Here is a 17134-nt window from a genome sequence, read left to right as displayed (position 1 = left end):
ATCAACCAGCACGGGCAGACTGCAGCCTGTAACCTCCACACAAGCAAGTGCCTTGTAGATGATTGTCCTGGACCAGAGACCTCTAAAGAAGAGGCAGGTACAGAGTTACTGTAAGCAGAACTTCAGGTACTCACACAACAGGAAAGACCTTTGGGAAGACAACGCTGGCTTCTGCTAAGTACTCGTAGAGGATGCGCTGGTCAAACTCGTCCGTGGTGTATTTCACCAGCGTGGCCTGGCAGGGAAGGAGCCATTAGTGCACTGGGGCTTACAGCCTTGGCTTAAAGGGTTTAAGCTTTGAAGGGTTTAAGATTTCTGACTAGCAGAAAGCAGCATTAGAAAAGATTGATTTATGTCTCTGTTGGAAACAACAGGAACAGTTGGCAACAACTTGTGTTTTGCCAATCAATGTATCTCCTCAGTTTTTTACACAACTGAGTCTCTTTGAATCGTAGCTGGAGTGGGAACTGCAGTGGTACAGCTGAAGAAAGTGCTAGCAGACTGCACCTCTGTTACTAGTTAATAACTTTTAAACTGAATTATGCTGGGATTCCAATAATATTCATTTCTTTTAAACTATAATGTGTTAATAACCTTTAATTATACAAAATAGTTTATCATAAACTCAGCCAGGAAAAACTCCAAGGAACATGTTTGTTTTGCTGGGAGATAGAAGGACATCAGAAAATAGCAGACAACATAGAGAAGAAAGCTTACAAGAACTGTAAGCAGCAGTGCTTGAATTTTTGGGTCAGTCAGAACTTCTTCATCCAGGAGGACGTTTGACTCAGAAACAGAAACTTTCCGGAGGTGTGGGTGTTGCTGTGGTGAAATTCTCTGGGTTTCTGCCAGATAAAAAAGAGCAACTCATCCAGAGCAAAATAAACCCAAAGCAAGACAAAATCAGGTTCTGCACACCAGGGTCAGTCGTGTGCAAACCTCAGAGCTCACCGGCCTCGTCACAAAGGTCAAAGCCACAACTGTGCTGTAGTGCAGCAGCACTGCACCACTACATGGGATGTGTTATCAGATGGCAAACAAAAACCCCAATTTCCTCTTCAGTGAAATACAGGCCCAGGGGTGTAAGTACCAAATTTAGGGTCAGGCAGATACAAGAGAAGAACCCTGGTCTTGCATTGCAATTGGGGGTGGGGGCACAGGAAGCAGATGGGGGAGAAGATGAAGAGAGGCATTCCAGGCATCAGCTCACGTTCCATCTCCTGCAGGAATTTGCAGCTGGGGCTTATTAACTTATAGAAGGCCAAATGCTATTTACTTAATTGCACTCCTACATGCAGTCCTTTAGAGCTGCCCCTGATTCTGCACCTGTAAACTGAGCAGCTCCAGTGCAGCTGCCAGAGATATGAAGGCTGCACCCTGCAGAAGGCACTGCTAAGAAAGGTGCTTCTCCCTTACCTTGGAGTAACCTTGGTAAATAAACACTGAATTTAGAAATAGTCCTTTGTATAGCTATACAAAGTGTTTATAATTAGTATTATTCTTAAAATGTTAGTCCTGTGTCTCACCCATTTCATAATCATTTTCGGCTACTCTCCTCATTTTGGGAGGCGTTGTGATTCCAGATTCCATGTCTTGCCTTTTAGGAGCCTTTGTGTCCGATATCAAATGGTCAAAACTTTTCCTTGTACCTAAAAACAATTTATCAGGCAATTAAAAACATTAAACCTAAATCCATATTCTACCTTTTTCCTGGCCAAGCTACTCCCCTATCTACTGTGTGTTGACAGGAATCTGGGGACCTTTTCACCATTCTCAGGGATGGGACAGAAAATACGATCACACCATGCCGCTCTCCATCACAGCTTCCAGAGTGCTTCACAATGCACAGGAGGGAGCATGCAATTAGTCAGGGGGGCATGCCATGGACTCCTGGCCCCCACACAGAATACACATGCCAGGATGTGGTTACTGAAAAGGAAGCAGGAAAGGGCTGGGATGAAGGAAATGCCCCTCTTCTTCCACCTGTGTAACGCCAAAGGGCTTCCACAAGTTCTGCAAAGCAACTCAGCTTGTAAACATGATGCCCTGAGAAGCCATGAGTACAAATCAGATTGTTTTACACACATCTACCACGTTCTGGGACCATCTCCTCCAGCCCCAACCACAGCACTCCATGGAGCAGCTAAATATCCACTTCCTGGGTTTGCTGGAAAGGGCTGGGAGCACAAAACTGGCCCTAAGAATCTTCAGGATCTGGAATAGCTTTTTTCCTCAACATGCACATTTTGAGGATCACTCTCACTCCCCCTCTTCATGACCAAAAGAACTGAGTCCTCTTTAACTGTCCAGTGCCCTGAAATTTGCATTTTGCAGAAACTGCACTTATTCCTCTCAATCAGGAATAAGCCCTTAAAGCCAGATACAAGAACAATTTTTCTCCAGTAACGCCTCCCAGGGTATTCTGTAGACAGATGAATAAATTAGTTATGTTAATAACCTAGGAGCTTTTTAGTGTTGGCTTGTGAAGGCTGCCCCATGTCCAAGCTCATGGATTTCCGGGTGCGAGGGCTGATCTGTCCCACTGTTGGGTAACTGGCAGCCAGGTGTCTGTCTGACCCCTTGGGGGATGACCAGGGCTGGTGTTCCTTTAGTGTCCTGAAAGTGCAGAGAAATTCAATTAAGAAAATCTTAAAACTGTGCTAGTTAGGCAGAGCTTTTTCGAGCAGCCAAACTATCCTTTCTTAAATCCATCTTTCCTACCTGGGTAATTTCCCCAAAACACATAATAACAAATAGTAATTACTTTGCTTGCAAAGATGTCTGAGCTAGTGAAAACAAACAATCTGATGTGAATGTGATGCTGAAGAGATAAAAGATAAAGCAATGAAAAGAACACAAGCAAATCAGCCTATAGGGCAAGATGAAATATATTTAGTAATCAGCCTCTTCAATCTCAATGCTAAAAAGAGAGATCATGAGTGAAGTGCTCCCTGTTGAGGACACAGGCTCTCCATGGCACTTCAGTTGATTTCCTGGCTGATCTCTCTGGCTGCACACAGGCTGTAACAAAGTGCCAAGGTTTCCCAGTGGCACAGACAGGTACATGCTGTGGAGTTCTTAAAAGGACAAACAAAATGTTCTTCTAAAATATAACTGAGATTAAATCAGGTCCTGTAGAAAGGTTTTAGCAAAAGGTTTCAGAGCCTCCAGAGCAATTAAGCTCTGAAAATTAAATCTGTACAAATTGCACATCCAAATTTCTCTGTCACTCCTGATCCCAGTGTAAAGAGCAAATTGCTCAGGAGCCACCAGAGCTCACTCACTAAAGGAAACAGGCTTTGAAATGTGGGTAACTTCTCTAAGAGTGAGACAACCAACCTATAGGTAGTGTCAGTGTGATGGATGGGGTACGTGTCCATGGGAACGTTCTCCATGGAGACGTCTGTCAGCAGCAGAGATTTCCTGTGCTTGAGGCTGCAGCGGCTCCGCACCTCCTCAGACACCGTCAGCAGGGCTGCAGAGCACAGACACAGGCAAGGCCAGCACACAGTGAGCAACAGCAACAACCTTGCACCCATCTGCACCTCTTACTTACATCCACCAACACCACTGAGCTGCAGTTACACTCAGGAAATGCACACATCAAAAGCAGGTCATGTACAAAGAATTCTATTTCCCGTCCAGTTACAACGACAAGATTTACAAATTTGCCCTCACATAGTCACAGTTCCTATGTCCAGACCACTGGAAACTTGAATGCTGTCAGGCACACCGTGGAGTATTTACACTAAGAAACCTCCAGCCTCCCTGAAGAAGTCCCAAAGCTGCAGAGTAGGTGCTGTGCTGGCAAAGCCCTCAGCCCCCAAAAAGCTTTCCAGGTGTGCCCACCCTGCCCACACGTTCCAAGTTTTCTTTGTGCTGGTACAATTTTAACAACCTGAACCTGCAGGAATTCCATAATAATCCACTCCTTTTCAGTCAGCCCAGACTGGGAGGGAGGTTTGGTTCATTACCTGCCAGGTAAGCCACGCTCTGGGTGTTCACCTCGAACTTGTCACAGTTCCTGTGTTTGTTAACCAGAGCAAGGAGTGTGTGCAAAATCCTTACTGTTCTTGCTACAGTGGTAGGGGAAGGATGCCTGTACCCTAAGAAGCAAAAGACTGTATTTAATTTTTGAATCCATATTTATGAAGCACTAATATTTTGAAAGCATTTAGAAATATTTTCCAGCACGTTCTCAGACATTCCATCTCAAGGGTGAGAGAGCACAGTGCTACCAGAAATGGCACATTTAAGACTAATACTTTCTGTCCCTCCCCTCAAAATTGCATCATTTCAAATGTCTGTGCATACATTATACCTGTTATCTTACAAATCAGTCTTCTAAAAAACCCAGTGAGTCTGAGCACAGGCAAACAGGGAGAGACATTCCTGGAGGAAAAAGGACTGCAGCAAATGAAGCTCTGCACCCTGTGACAGTTCAGAACTTTGAGCAGCAGCACTAAACACCTTCACAAGAGATGTATAAAGGCAAAGTCCTTTAATCCAAGAGTGTTCAATTCTGTATCTACTCTGTAATCCAAGTTACTCAATATCCACCACCCAGTGTGGCCTCTTTATCCCTTGACTTGTTTTTATTCCTAAGACTGTTCATCTCAAACAGAGAGCAGCATGCACTCTTACCTTTCAGGAGATGTCCCACTAGTGCAAAGTTGAAGTTGGAGTTGAAATTCAGCCCAACAAAATGATCCATCTGCTTGCAGTGCCATTCCAGTGGTCTCCTGATCTCCATGAACACTTCTTCTGGGCTCTGACCCACAAAAACAAAATACAAGAGCACCTCACTGGAAGTTACTCAGGACATCTTAAGTTTGTTAGGTTTCTTGTTTAAGTGATAGAACAGCACTTTTAGAGGCTACAGGAAAATATCAACACTTTCTCACAGCTCACATCTGGACATTTCTGTTGCAGTTTCCAACAAAGTAATGACAGCTTCTCTCCACATCTTTGTCTGTGGCTATCATCCAAGTGAAACAATTTCTAATGCAAATCCAGGTTTAGTTGCTCAGCAAGTGTTCACAAGGACAAAGGTGGGGCTTTCCCCTTTCTATCAGCTCTGACTGCTGCCACGAGTGAAGGCTGTGGGCTCACCTTGTCGTTGAACACACGCAGGCTGTCCAGGGTGTGCAGGTTCTGCTCCAGCAGGGCTGTCCCTGCTGAGTACAGGTTCACCTCATCCAGCTGCAGCACGGCCATGGCCACCCAGAACAGAGCCTTGTGCATAGGAGAGTCCTGCAGGGACAGAAAGAGCCACTTTAGAGTCAGCTCCTGCAGGTGAGGGGAGGGTTTGTCCCCTTGAGGTTCTGTCCTCAGCCACATCCATTCCACATGAACCTGTTAATGCACAGGTGAACAATAGAAAGAAAATTCATTTCAAGCCTTGTTTGCAGCTCCCAAGCCATTCCTCCTCACCTCCATCCCTTCCTTGCTCACACAGTGTCAGACCCACATTGCCCTGTGCCAGCCTGACCAGAAATGGCTCAGTTGTTCTCCATCTGAACAGGGACTGAGCTCTGCACACAGAGCTGGGCAGGCACTTCCTCATCAAAATCAGAACCACACCCAGGATGAACTGGCACTCAACACATCCTGGGTCTCCTGAGCAGAGCTTTTTCCAGAACAGGTTTTATTCAGCACCAGGAGCTGCACGAGGCTCTGACACAGGAGCCTGGCAGTGCCCCTGGCTGCCTGAGCCAGCAGCACCCCACAGTTCCCCACCCTGGCACGCAGGGCACCAGCACACAGAGCTGAAGGCAGCACTGGAGCCTTGTGGAAGGAACGGGCACAGCCTGGGCACAGCCTGTGCCCAAGTGCCAGGAGGCAGAACAGAACAGCCCCAGCATTTCTCAAGCCTTTGCACTGGTGCCACAATCTGCCACACCTCCCATGTGTGCTCCTTCCATGCATGAGTCACACAGAGTGTGAACTTCAAAAACCCCAACACTTCACTTGCATTTCTGAGATTATACCCATAAAAATAATTTACAAAATACATTCTCTTTTATTCAAAAAGCCAGTGATTTACCTTGTTAAGAAGAGGCTGCAGCTTGGTGAGGGCTATAACTGTGGCTTCTATTAGAACTTGGCTATTATAATTATCAGGGCCTTTTAAACAGCTCTCAAGTCCCTTATTGAAAAAAGAGAATAATTAAAAATACAACCACAATTACATTCTGCTTTGTACAAAGAAGATCAAAGCTCTGCACAATAACTGTTTTTCTCAATTACTTACAAAGCCTGAGCTCATTTTAAACCAACTCTCAAGAACTTTTCCAAATGAAGATTTAGACAGCAGAAATAAATGTATGGCTGCACAATGTGTACCCTAACAGTCAGGCTGCAGGGGGTTGTAAGAGCTGTAGAAAAGCTCTTTCATCATTTAGACACTATTCAATTCAAATTTGTGTCTATAAAACTCTAATGAAATGCTTAAAGGACACACCTTTAGTTGTGCCTTGCTATGGGACACAATCTGATTTAGAATGATGGAACATCATTGTCAAGCCAGGCACCTGCTTCAAAGTTTTCTGATAGAAATCAGCTCTTTACTATATTTACTTACAACACATTCAGTTCCTTTAAGAAAAAGGAAGCTATGCATGTGCATGCTGGTAAATGCCTTAACAGAAAATTTCACATTTATTCAAATACTGACTGCTGGATCCACCTGTGTCAGGAGTTTTAAACTCAATACTGAGACCTGTTGATACTCTAGAAGTCACAGCAGTGATGGAACTCATTCACTTTAAATTCAGAAGCCACCAAATCAATTTAAATTCATCAGTTCCACACAAAAATATGCTTGAAAAAAGATTTATCCTAAAATTATGCCAAGTTCTATATTCGATGGGAAGATAAAGCTAAAAATAGCTACTTTATGAGTCACAAAGGAAAAGAGACAGACCCATATACCTTGCTGAGAATTCGGATTATTTGTTTTATTTGTCCATGAGACACTCGTTTACTTATACAGCCAAAGACAACCAGTGCTCTTGGCTGCAGGGAGGGGTTGTACTGGAATGCAAACCTGGGAAGAAACAGAGCACAGTGCATTAAACAACATAAATACAACAAAATATAAATAAAAAGATGAGAACTCTGGGTGTACTGCACAGGCAGGGAGGGGTCAGGGTTTGAAGCCTGTGACTTACTTTTGAGCTAGTTCAGTCCACTGGTCCAGCCACTTGCACGTTGGAATGTCCCTCATACAAGCCTAAAGAGAATTAGATGGTTTGAGTAGATGTAACATGGAGAAAATGCATTTGTACAACTGGGAATGTGCAGAGTTTGGCTCTCAGAAATCAGCTGGTAACTGTCAGCAGGGAGGAGGCACAACCCTGTACCTGCTGCCTGTCCCCAGGGTCACTGCCCTGTCCCCAGAGTCCCTCTCCTGTCCCCAGGGCCCCTCTCCTGTCCTCCAGGGTCATTGCCCTGTCTCGCAGGGTCACTCTCCTGTCCCCAGGTCCCCTCTCCTGTCCCCAGGTCCCCTCTCCTGTCCCCACACACCTCCATGATCTCCAGCAGGGCCTCAGTGACCGTCTCCAGCGAGGTGAGGGCGAAGGTCTCGCGCTCGTACGAGCCGGGCGAGAAGGAGCGGTCGCGGTAGCTGGAGCGGAACGCGATCACTGCTGCCGACTTCACTTTGCTGATCCCAAACAGCAAATAAAACTTGGGCAGGGAGAACTCTGTCAAGCTCAGCCTTAAAACTTGCTTGGTCTCCTCTGTTGAATAAAGTTGCACATATTAGATTTACACCAGGGAAATTCCAATGCACGTTCTGCCCCCCCAGGGACACCAAAGCCAAGGGGTCCCTGTGCCCATCCCAACACTGCCCCAAGTCAGGCACAGCAGCTCTGCTCCCTGCCCCAGCTGCTGAAACCAGGCACAAGGAATGGATTCTAGAGAATGCTGCAGAGGAACTTGTCTGAGGATGTGGCTCTGTGTGTTCTCCTCACAGTGATTCAGAAAATGGAAACCCAGAGTGTTCCTGCTCTGAAATATTGACAGAACTGGAAGTTCAAACTGCAGCAGACTCTGCTTTTGGCTCTGGCACTCACATGAAGAAAAACACTTAAAGCAGAAGAAAACGATGGCCCTGCTCTGGCACTGAATATCTTTACAGTTCTGACCTTTCAGTTGATTTCAGTGCACTTCAAACCCACTGTGTGAGCAGGAGGCTCAGCACCCCCGTGCATCAGACACCTCTGTGTGTGTGCACACCCACTCTCCCTGCTGATATGTACAGACAGAAAATGAGATTTCAGACACTTAAAGAAAGACAAGACCACATACATTTTGAATTTTTCGTCTGCACAAAATTCAGCCTGGTTTTACACTGTGCTTCTGGGCTAAGATGTGCCAAATTGCTAATATCAATTATTTTATGACTGATAAAATACAACAGTAAATAAAATACCTGTTTTAACGCTGTAACTTCACAATTCCCTTATGTAATTGGTATTTTTGTTACCATATTATGCAACCCTTCACAAGATGCACATGAGCCAGTTTTAGCACAGATGTATTTTCTCCTTTGCCTTACCAGAAAATCACTGGTACTTTCTTCTCCTTTTCTAAAACCCATTATACAAACACTTTACATTATGCACCTGCTCTAAGTGAGATATTTTTTAATTCCATACTCATTTCTTGTTGATCATATCCTCATTCTGATTTGTATTCATGCTGAACCAAAACCCACTATTTTCAAACTCTCAGAATAGTTTGCAGAGAGAGACAACTCAAATATTTGTTAAACAAATTAAGAAGCAATCAGCTTCATTGAAAATCCAAAAAAGCTCACCACTGAAGTGAAGCTGTGAACAAGTGCAAAGAGAGTGAATGATGTTGATGACGAGCCCGTGAGTGGAAGCTCTGAGGGAAAGGGGCCCCGTGGCCACCAGCAGAGTCACCACGTGGAAGAGGTAGGGGAGATGTGCTGCCACGTCCAGGGAGTTGTTGAAGGAGAGCATGAGCATGTACCGAGCCAGGATGGCAATGTCATCCCACATCAGGTGCTGCTCCAGCGTGGGCGTGGGGGACAGACACGTCTTGTCAATGATTTTACACATCCTCCCAATCACCTGAAAAGAGAACAACCATTTTGTTCTATTCAAACAGGAAGCACAGCTCAGAACTTCAGTAAAAACCATCAACACTTAACACTGAAATTCCTCTACTACTTGGAACATATTTTATCATGGGTTTTGCCTTGTGGCCTGTCCTGAGTTACCAGAAAGCATCTCAGTGTCACAGGAGTAAATAAATTGAAATTATTCTATAAAAGGAAATGAAGGCTAGGAGGGAACTCACCTTGCTTGACACCAGTTTGACATTGCCAGAAGCCAGTGCTACAGCTGTGTCTGCCATCACCTCAGCTTTGATGGAGCCCAAGCCCCCCGTGGCACTGGTTTTGATGAAACTGTCCAGCACTACATCCAGGAGATCTGTTATCTGACAGAGAAAAAGAATCCTTTCTCACCAGTCAGATTAACTTTACTTTTCCACAGTGAACCACCCTTGAAACAGCAATCATTCATTTCTTAAGCTGAAGATGCACAACTATCACAAACTGAAGCATCCATTTTAGTGACTCGTTACCCTTTTGGCCTAAAGGCCCATGCAAATTTTAGAAGCATAAAGCTGAATTCCATTAGGTTTCACTATCAGCGATTCAGAACTAGGAACTATAATTTAGCACCATTTTCATTTTATTTCCCACTTGAAAGTCTAACTCTTGATAAAAGAAGAAACCTGATTTGAAGTGCAGGAAGCAGGGTGTCTGTTTCCAGCAGAAGTCCTACCTGTCCCAGGCTGCCCCATATCTTGGCCTGGATGGAGGGGTACATCTGCTTCTCGTTGATGGTCATGGTGATGAGCTTGTCCAGGATGGCGGTGACGCGCTGGCGCTTGGCGTCGTCGTTGTGTTTGCAGAAACGCACCAGGTTGGACAGCCAGGGGGTCATGTACTCCAGGCACAGGTGCTTCAGCTCAATGCCTGCAACAAAACCCATTTGTCACACACAGCCAGCACTGGCCTCTCCTCAGAAATAACTCCTCCTCAGCCCTTTCAGTTTTAGTGCCTAAAATAATTCCTGTCCGAGTTGAGCAAAGAACGCTGGGCAAGCAGAGAAGCTTCAGAAAGGCAAAGCAAAAGGAGAGAGCAACAGAGCCAATGAGGAAGCTCAGTGGACTAAGCTAGATCTAAAATCTTTTTAGAGATTAAAATATTTTCAAATTAATTTTCAACAAGCACTGGAGTTACTTACTAGATTTGCTAAATCCTGAAATACACTCCTCCAAGAACTCCAAGGTGAGGTGGGGCTCGTTTGCTGCAAGAGTCTTACTGATAGATACAATAAATAGTGTGTTGTTGGCAGGAATACACAGGCCTGAAGTCTCCAGTAATTGGCCCTCAATCTTTAAATTAAAGGTACAGGTTAAGGCACATAGGAGATTATAGGCAGCAGACCTGTAACAAAGCAAACAGTGTGATTTGTAAGAGCTTTTTTGTACTTTTGAACATATACATGTTATACACCACAGTACTGATATTCCAAAAATCAATTCAATGCTGCTGTAGTATAAATTACATCTAAATCCCAAACTTTTTCCTTGGACTGGTTACAATTCGGAGAAAAAAAATTTCCTTGGAGAAAAAGAAGAAATTCTTTCTCCACTTGCTCTGAACAATTTCTGATAAGGTTACAGAGTGTGTTGGAAGGGCTTTGTACTGGACTTCTCAGAATAGCCTGGAGTTCCAGGAAATTCTGAATCCCTCCAGGTATACCTGAGCTGCTGGGAGAGAGCCTGCCCAGAGCCCAGAGTGCCTCTGGTCAGCACCCAGCCTGGGGAGCCTGTCCTGACACAAATCACAGGCTGCTCTAAGGGTACAGCTCCCATGTTCTTAAACAAGAAGCTCAACACCATGGAAATCATATGTACCCAACAAACACAGAGTGCAAAGCAGAACTACTTCTCCTTATAAAGAGAAATTAAACTGCCTTCATGCCTTCACTTCCTCTGACAGTGTGTGCCCTTCTTCATTCATAGAAACTCAATCTTTATTTATCAGAAATCGCATTTTATGGAGCTGTGGTGGAAGAAAAGCTGCTTTTCCCAGGAGAGGATTTCTAGCAGTGGAGCAGCCCTGGAAGCCCCCCTGGCAGTGAGCAGAGCAGCAGCAGTAGCAGTGTCTGTACCTCAGGCTGGGGTCTGAGCTGCCCAGGTTGAGCAGGGCGATGTTGAGCAGGGTCCCAGGCACGTCCTTGGGCCGGATCTTGGTGTGCTGGGGGATGGAGTCGGGCTGGGACAGCTCCCAGCGCGTGCGGATGTGGATGATGGACCTGACGATGGCCTCACACTCCTGGTGCATGAAGGTGAGAGGGGTGCCCTGGTTGGCAATGGTCAGGGTGAACTGGTTCTCGTCCACCAGGCAGATCTCCTCGATCTCAGAGGCGTAGTAGATGTCGTTGAGGAACACGGTCTGGCCCAGCACCCGCGTGCGCTCTGCCGATGTCACCTGCACCGCCGTGGAGCCGACCTTGGGGACACAGAAAACTCTGGTCATCACACCAGGACAGGAAAGCTCACACTTCTACTTCCAGAAAAGATAACTGTGTGAAATTTTGTACTTCCTAATGGGGCATACCAGACAGTTGTGATTTCTCCTCTAGACAAGGGAGGAGAATTAAGAAATGGTGAAATCATATTCCAATCCTTACACAAACATAACAGATCACTAGGAACTGCATTAAAAGCACTTACTTTAATAGAAACTTTGGTGTCTTTATGAGCCAGTTTGAGAGCATTGTGAAACACTTTCAAGTCCTCCTCCAAAGCCAAGGTAGCTGCTGGGAGTTTCTGCTGGTCGTGTTCGATGTGCTCTGCCAGCTTCCCTGGAGAGTCTATGAAAACAAGCCTTTTGCTCCCTTTCAAACCTGTCAAGAGCCTTTCATGGTATTTGGTGTATTCTCTGACCCAAGAGTTACAGTTATAAATAAAAACTGCTGCGACATTTTCATAAGCAAAGCCTGGAAAAACTACAAACCATTTAGAAAGAAAGTCTGTTTTAAAGCGATTACTGGGGCCAGCGTGTGTGAGGTCCACCACGATTTCATATGGCTTTGCATAGTATGGCTTCAGGGTCAGCAGCACGTGGTAGATCAGCAAATCCCCGTTGATCTGACCAGTCTTGAACCTGTAAGACAGGACAGGCACAGCTGGGTCATGTTTGAGGCCCACAGCACAAAGCCCTTGGTGCCCAGAACACCAAGAGCATCCCAGTCCTGTCCGTGAGCCAGACTGACCCTGGCACTGTCCTGTGAGCCCTGGGCCACAGCAGGGACACCAGGACACCACAGTGGCCTCAGCACTGCCCCAGCCTCCAGCCACGCTTAGTGCCCAGCATGAGGGAGCTGGGATTTAACTCAGCTTCATCCTGGAGTGCCTCTGACTTTGTAACAGCCTTAGAGATTCAAATTATATCTATATTTGTATGTGGAAAAATATATTTATCTCAGGAGTCTGAAGAATAATCAAACTTCCACACCCCAACTTTTTCAGAGGGTCCAGAGCCACTGCAGTTACTCCACCCTGCAGCACTCCAATGCCTGGGGGTGTTTCTAAGAATGGTCAGTCCTCTGAGGAGCACAGAGGACTTGGCTACAAAAATAGCTCTTTTCAAAAACTTTCACATAATTGAGAATATTTTTTCTCACTTAAAGATCCTCTGAATTTTAAAACTGGGCAATGCATTTGCCTAAACCACATCTCCAGGGTTCACACAGCAGACTGAATTCTAGTAGGAAGAATTAATTAAAAATAAATTCATCAGCAGCCTGTGAAAATTTCAGGCATTTTTAAATACCTGTCACTGCTCTGAGCTGTCATTAACTCAACTCTTCCAAGGCAAACAACAGGCTACAGAAGAGCTGATAAATGAGTGCCCTAAGCACGGGTGTAGCCCTGAGGGTTCTGGGACACTTCTCTCCACAGCACCTGAGTGCAGGACAGCAGGGGACAGAACACACAGCATTCATCTGCACAAGAGATTTTTTCCCCATTTCCTCCTGTGGTTCTGAGAGCTCAGTTGGGCAACTTGGTGTTTTTCCCCCAGCGTGTCATGGTGTAGCTGTTACCCAAAGGAAGTGTGTCATCACTGTGGTTTTAGTTCTCCCCTTAGAGCCACATGTCACTGCACTCACAGGTTTGCCTAAACATCACCAGCACTGCCCAAATCTCCCTGCTGGGCACTGATGGTTGTTTGCATCCTAGGAGCAAATACATGAACACAGAAATCTTAATGTCAAAGGACTAAAGATCTGAAACATCCATGCTCTGTTGACCACATCTTGGCAAGGTAAGTACACATTTTCCTTCTTCTATTTGAAGTTGTACTTCAAAGCTTCTTACAGTTTGTAGAAAATTATATACAAAAGTATCTTTACAGAAGTTTGAGTAATTAAAAACAGTAACAAACTGAATCAGGGAAGCTGATAAAGCATATTTTTCATTATGTTAAAGGTTATTCACAGTCAGACTCCGTGGAATTAACAGTGACAGTCACTACTTGGCTCTGCTGTCCCTGCACTGCAGATCTTGCTGAGTACTGAGACCCTATCAATACCAGACACAAAGGGTTGAACTAAAAAGAAAACCAGCTCTTTAAAGAGTTCCTTTGCCCCCGTGGTTTCAAGAGCAGCCCTTCTCACCACGAGCCCGCTGATTTTTAAGAAAATCACATCTGGTGTGGAAGGGCACAGTGAACCCTGGGCTCAGTGTGGCTGGGGCAGAGCTGGGACCTGGGCAGGGACAGGAGTGCTGCAGTGTAGCTCTGCTGGCTCTGCCTGTTCTGCTCAAAATTGCTGAAATGTTTAAAAACCCCAAGCTTTGCTGGGCTTGCTTTTCTTTTCCTTTTCCAGGTATGCAACAAGGAATCATCCAGGTGACTCCCACAAACAAAAATCCTACCTGAGCTGTAGCTCATGACTAAGATGGTTTCTAGTTCAAACTGAACAAACAGGATTAAGCTCAGGATGGAGAATAATTTTAGATTATGGGTGAACTGCAAAATTAAAGGCACAGATCTTTTGTTGCTTCCTTGTTGTGTAAGGAGAGATCCCCTCACACACCAGGTGTATCCCTGCCTTCCCTTCACCTCATCACACAACATCACTCATTTTTCCTATTTACACACACAAACACACCTTGTTAACTTTACAGGCAACAAACACATTTGTTTAAGAACAAACATCAAATTAATAGTGTTACTTTTGGTCACTCTGTGTAGCATTTCAATTTGCACCAAGCAGAGTGTGTAACACTCACAGGAAACACTTTCACCAGTTAGCAGAGACAGACACTGGTGGGGACACAGCCTGGGTCACTGCTTGGCTGATTAGTCACTGTTAATTTGTGGTTATTATCTCCCTATCAGACCAACCCCACTCTCACATTCCTACTCTCCAGAAAAATTCAACAGGTTCAGACTGGAATGCCACACAAACGTGGAACAGAACATATGGATGGTTACTCTCATTTGCATAATTGTTGGTGGCGTTTTAAAGAAAATGTCACAATCTGCAGAATGTTTGGGAGAAAAATACAAGAAGTACATTTGTGATAAAGAGCTTTTTGTACAGAAAAGTAGAAAAACAAGAGAAATATTTTCCTGGGCCTTTTAAAGTACTCCAGGAACTACTCACAATTCACGTTGAGTTATTGCTGTCACTTACAGGAACGTTTTGGGTTCCGGTTCTCGGTTCTCGCCTTGCCCATCTGTTCCCTGCAGAGTTCCCCTGCCTGCCCCAGGGGAATTCAGGGAGGTGAGAAGCAGCCAGAGATCTGTGACCTCCACAGGTCTTTGTGGGTGGGCAGCTCAGAGAGAAGGAACTCCCAGAGTCTGCTCTGAGATCACCAAGCCCTCAGAAGGAAACACTTTTCTTTTTCTCTTTGCTCCATGCTCTTTTTTGATCTTTGTATGTTTTCTATAAACCTCCAACTGTCAGAAGTTTGAGACAATCTATTCTCTCATAATCTGGGCACTTGAACTCGTCCTCCTACATCCCCCCAAAGTGAGACCATGTATTTTTCATCAAGAAGCCTGCTATTCCCTCAAGTCCAATCCAAACCTCTAGGAACCAGCACCTGCTAAACTAGCACCATCATCTGTATTTTTGCAGGGGACTCAACAGGAAGATGAAGGCAAAGAGATGCAGCAACCCACACCTGGCCTTCCCTGCCATGATCATCTTCTCCCTGTGCCTGCAAACGAGTGCAAACCACACAGGTTACCCTCACCTCAGAGAAGGAACCTGGAGTCCCATCAGCCAAAACCTCAGTGGGAGCCAGAGCAGGACAGAAGAAAGCACAGACTCTCCTGTGAACCTCCATTTCAGCAGCCAAATGACCACTTCTGAAATGCAAAGTACCCTGCCATCCTCCTCCACAACGGCCCAAAATTCAACATCTTCCCCTGCCAAAACAGGAAGTACTCTGCCATCCTTCCCCACAATGACTCAAAATTCAACTTCCCCTGCTCCAAGTGCAGTTTCCACCATGGGAGGATTGGGGGAAAGCAGCAAACCCAAGAGCCCAATGACCAAAGAAACCTGTAAAGACAATAAGTCTCTCATACTGATTTGCTTCATTATCATTGCAGCTCTTGTGCTCATCTGCATCTCCCTGTTCCTGTCCACAGTCATAGCAGCCAACAAAATCTCGTATCTGAAAAGAGCCCAGCAGGGCAAACGCAGGCCCAGGAGCAATGGTGACCTCCTGGCCACCAGCAGCTTATGGCCCACAGCAGCAGGGACGTGGCAGAGGATGCCCAAGGAGACAAGTGGGACTGAGCTGATAATGCAGGAGCTGATGTCAGGGAGGGATGCTGTGAACCAAAGGAAAACCGAAGATGAAACTACTGAGAAGCTCACCAAAGCAGCAGATAATGAACAAGAGAGCAAAGAACCATCCCAGCCCCACAAACCCATTTTAACCAATTTTGTAGTTGAGATTTAATTCACACTCAGGTAAAAAATCATCTTTTGCCTTTGTTAGACCACGATTGTAAGGCAAAAACTTGGATTTCACGTAACAACAAGAATTTCTCACCAGGAAAGCTAAATCCAGATTTTAGGCTTCCCATTTCTGCCAGTGGGAATGCTTGCAGCCACGTGTGGATGCTGAAGTAAGCCTGTGTTAAATAACTTTCTGTAAGTAGTGTCAAGACTGGTTTTATTCCTTTCACCAGAAATCAGGGTGACAGACAGGATAAACCAAGAAGACAGAATCTGCCCATGCTCAAAGACCACAGAGGGGAACAAGGAACAGACTGTCAGTCTGATCAACACTCTGAACAGTAAGATGCTGCACAGGCATAACCAAGTTGCTTTTTGAAGAAAACCATACATTAGTCACAACTCTGATTCAACCACTAATCCAGGATCTAGTCTCTCTCAAAATGCCCTTTTGGATTTTCCATCAGGAACTTCTAAAAACAGCTTCATTACTTTTGAAACAGACTGACTTAACCATATTTATTGTGTTTCGACATTGTCTATGCATAGATGAAGTTTGTAGTATTTGCTAGAATATGAGAACTTGTTCAGTTTGTTAACTTCAATAAACTTGCAATATCAGTTTTTAAATGACTTATGTGACTATTTCTCTAGGTCAAAATGTTAGAAAAAAATACGACCAGGCATTTTGGAATGTTTTATTCCTGTAACATTGGCTGAGGTCAGTAAAGGTCCCTGATGAATCACTGTGATTTCCTTCATCATGCACACTCCACTTTCTCCTGGCACTAATAGAGCATGCCAGCAATTCCTTCAAACCACAACAACTTTTAGTTTCTTTATTCTCAGAGATCTGACCTTCCCATAATTCCAGGGAGGTGCCTGTGGCTGCTGTCTCTGCAGCAGAGCTTTGCTCTTTTAAGGAAACGTGAGCAGCTTTCCACAGGCTGCTCCTGGGGCTGAAGCAGCTCTTGTTGCACTGTGGTTACAAGTGCTGAGACTGCACAGTGCCAAAGCTCCAAACATCCTGTGCAGCTGTGACCAACAGCTGTGACACACAAGATGGCTGCACAAGTTTGAGAGGACCAGGATGACTG

At 45.1% G+C, this 17134-nt stretch overlaps 2 protein-coding genes across 3 annotated transcripts in view; one reads left to right on the top strand and one right to left on the bottom strand.

Annotated features, from left to right (window-relative positions):
- NF1 (neurofibromin 1) overlaps positions 1-17134 on the bottom strand; it is a 71338-nt gene that overhangs the window by 8251 nt on the left and 45953 nt on the right. For both annotated transcript variants that reach the window (XM_014881132.2, XM_014881133.2), the window contains 18 exons: positions 11788-12220; positions 11223-11563; positions 10290-10492; positions 9825-10018; positions 9334-9474; positions 8825-9104; positions 7528-7742; positions 7173-7234; positions 6934-7048; positions 6047-6148; positions 5113-5253; positions 4645-4771; positions 3975-4106; positions 3340-3475; positions 2459-2616; positions 1527-1649; positions 718-845; positions 135-235 (listed from right to left, as the gene is read on the bottom strand). In XM_014881132.2, coding sequence (XP_014736618.2) covers positions 135-235; positions 718-845; positions 1527-1649; positions 2459-2616; positions 3340-3475; positions 3975-4106; positions 4645-4771; positions 5113-5253; positions 6047-6148; positions 6934-7048; positions 7173-7234; positions 7528-7742; positions 8825-9104; positions 9334-9474; positions 9825-10018; positions 10290-10492; positions 11223-11563; positions 11788-12220 — 3132 coding nt within the window. The remainder of the gene's footprint in view (positions 1-134; positions 236-717; positions 846-1526; positions 1650-2458; positions 2617-3339; positions 3476-3974; positions 4107-4644; positions 4772-5112; positions 5254-6046; positions 6149-6933; positions 7049-7172; positions 7235-7527; positions 7743-8824; positions 9105-9333; positions 9475-9824; positions 10019-10289; positions 10493-11222; positions 11564-11787; positions 12221-17134) is intronic.
- EVI2A (ecotropic viral integration site 2A) lies at positions 12447-16670 on the top strand. Its single transcript, XM_014881139.2, has 2 exons — positions 12447-13381; positions 15204-16670. The coding sequence occupies exon 2, from the start codon at positions 15220-15222 to the stop codon at positions 16036-16038; it is 819 nt and encodes a 272-aa protein (XP_014736625.2). The 5' UTR covers positions 12447-13381; positions 15204-15219; the 3' UTR covers positions 16039-16670.

This window comes from Sturnus vulgaris, chromosome 21, assembly GCF_052056855.1.
Source record: "Sturnus vulgaris isolate bStuVul1 chromosome 21, bStuVul1.hap1, whole genome shotgun sequence".
Taxonomy (NCBI): Eukaryota; Metazoa; Chordata; class Aves; order Passeriformes; family Sturnidae; genus Sturnus; species Sturnus vulgaris.
This window is presented reverse-complemented; position numbering and strand designations above follow the sequence as displayed.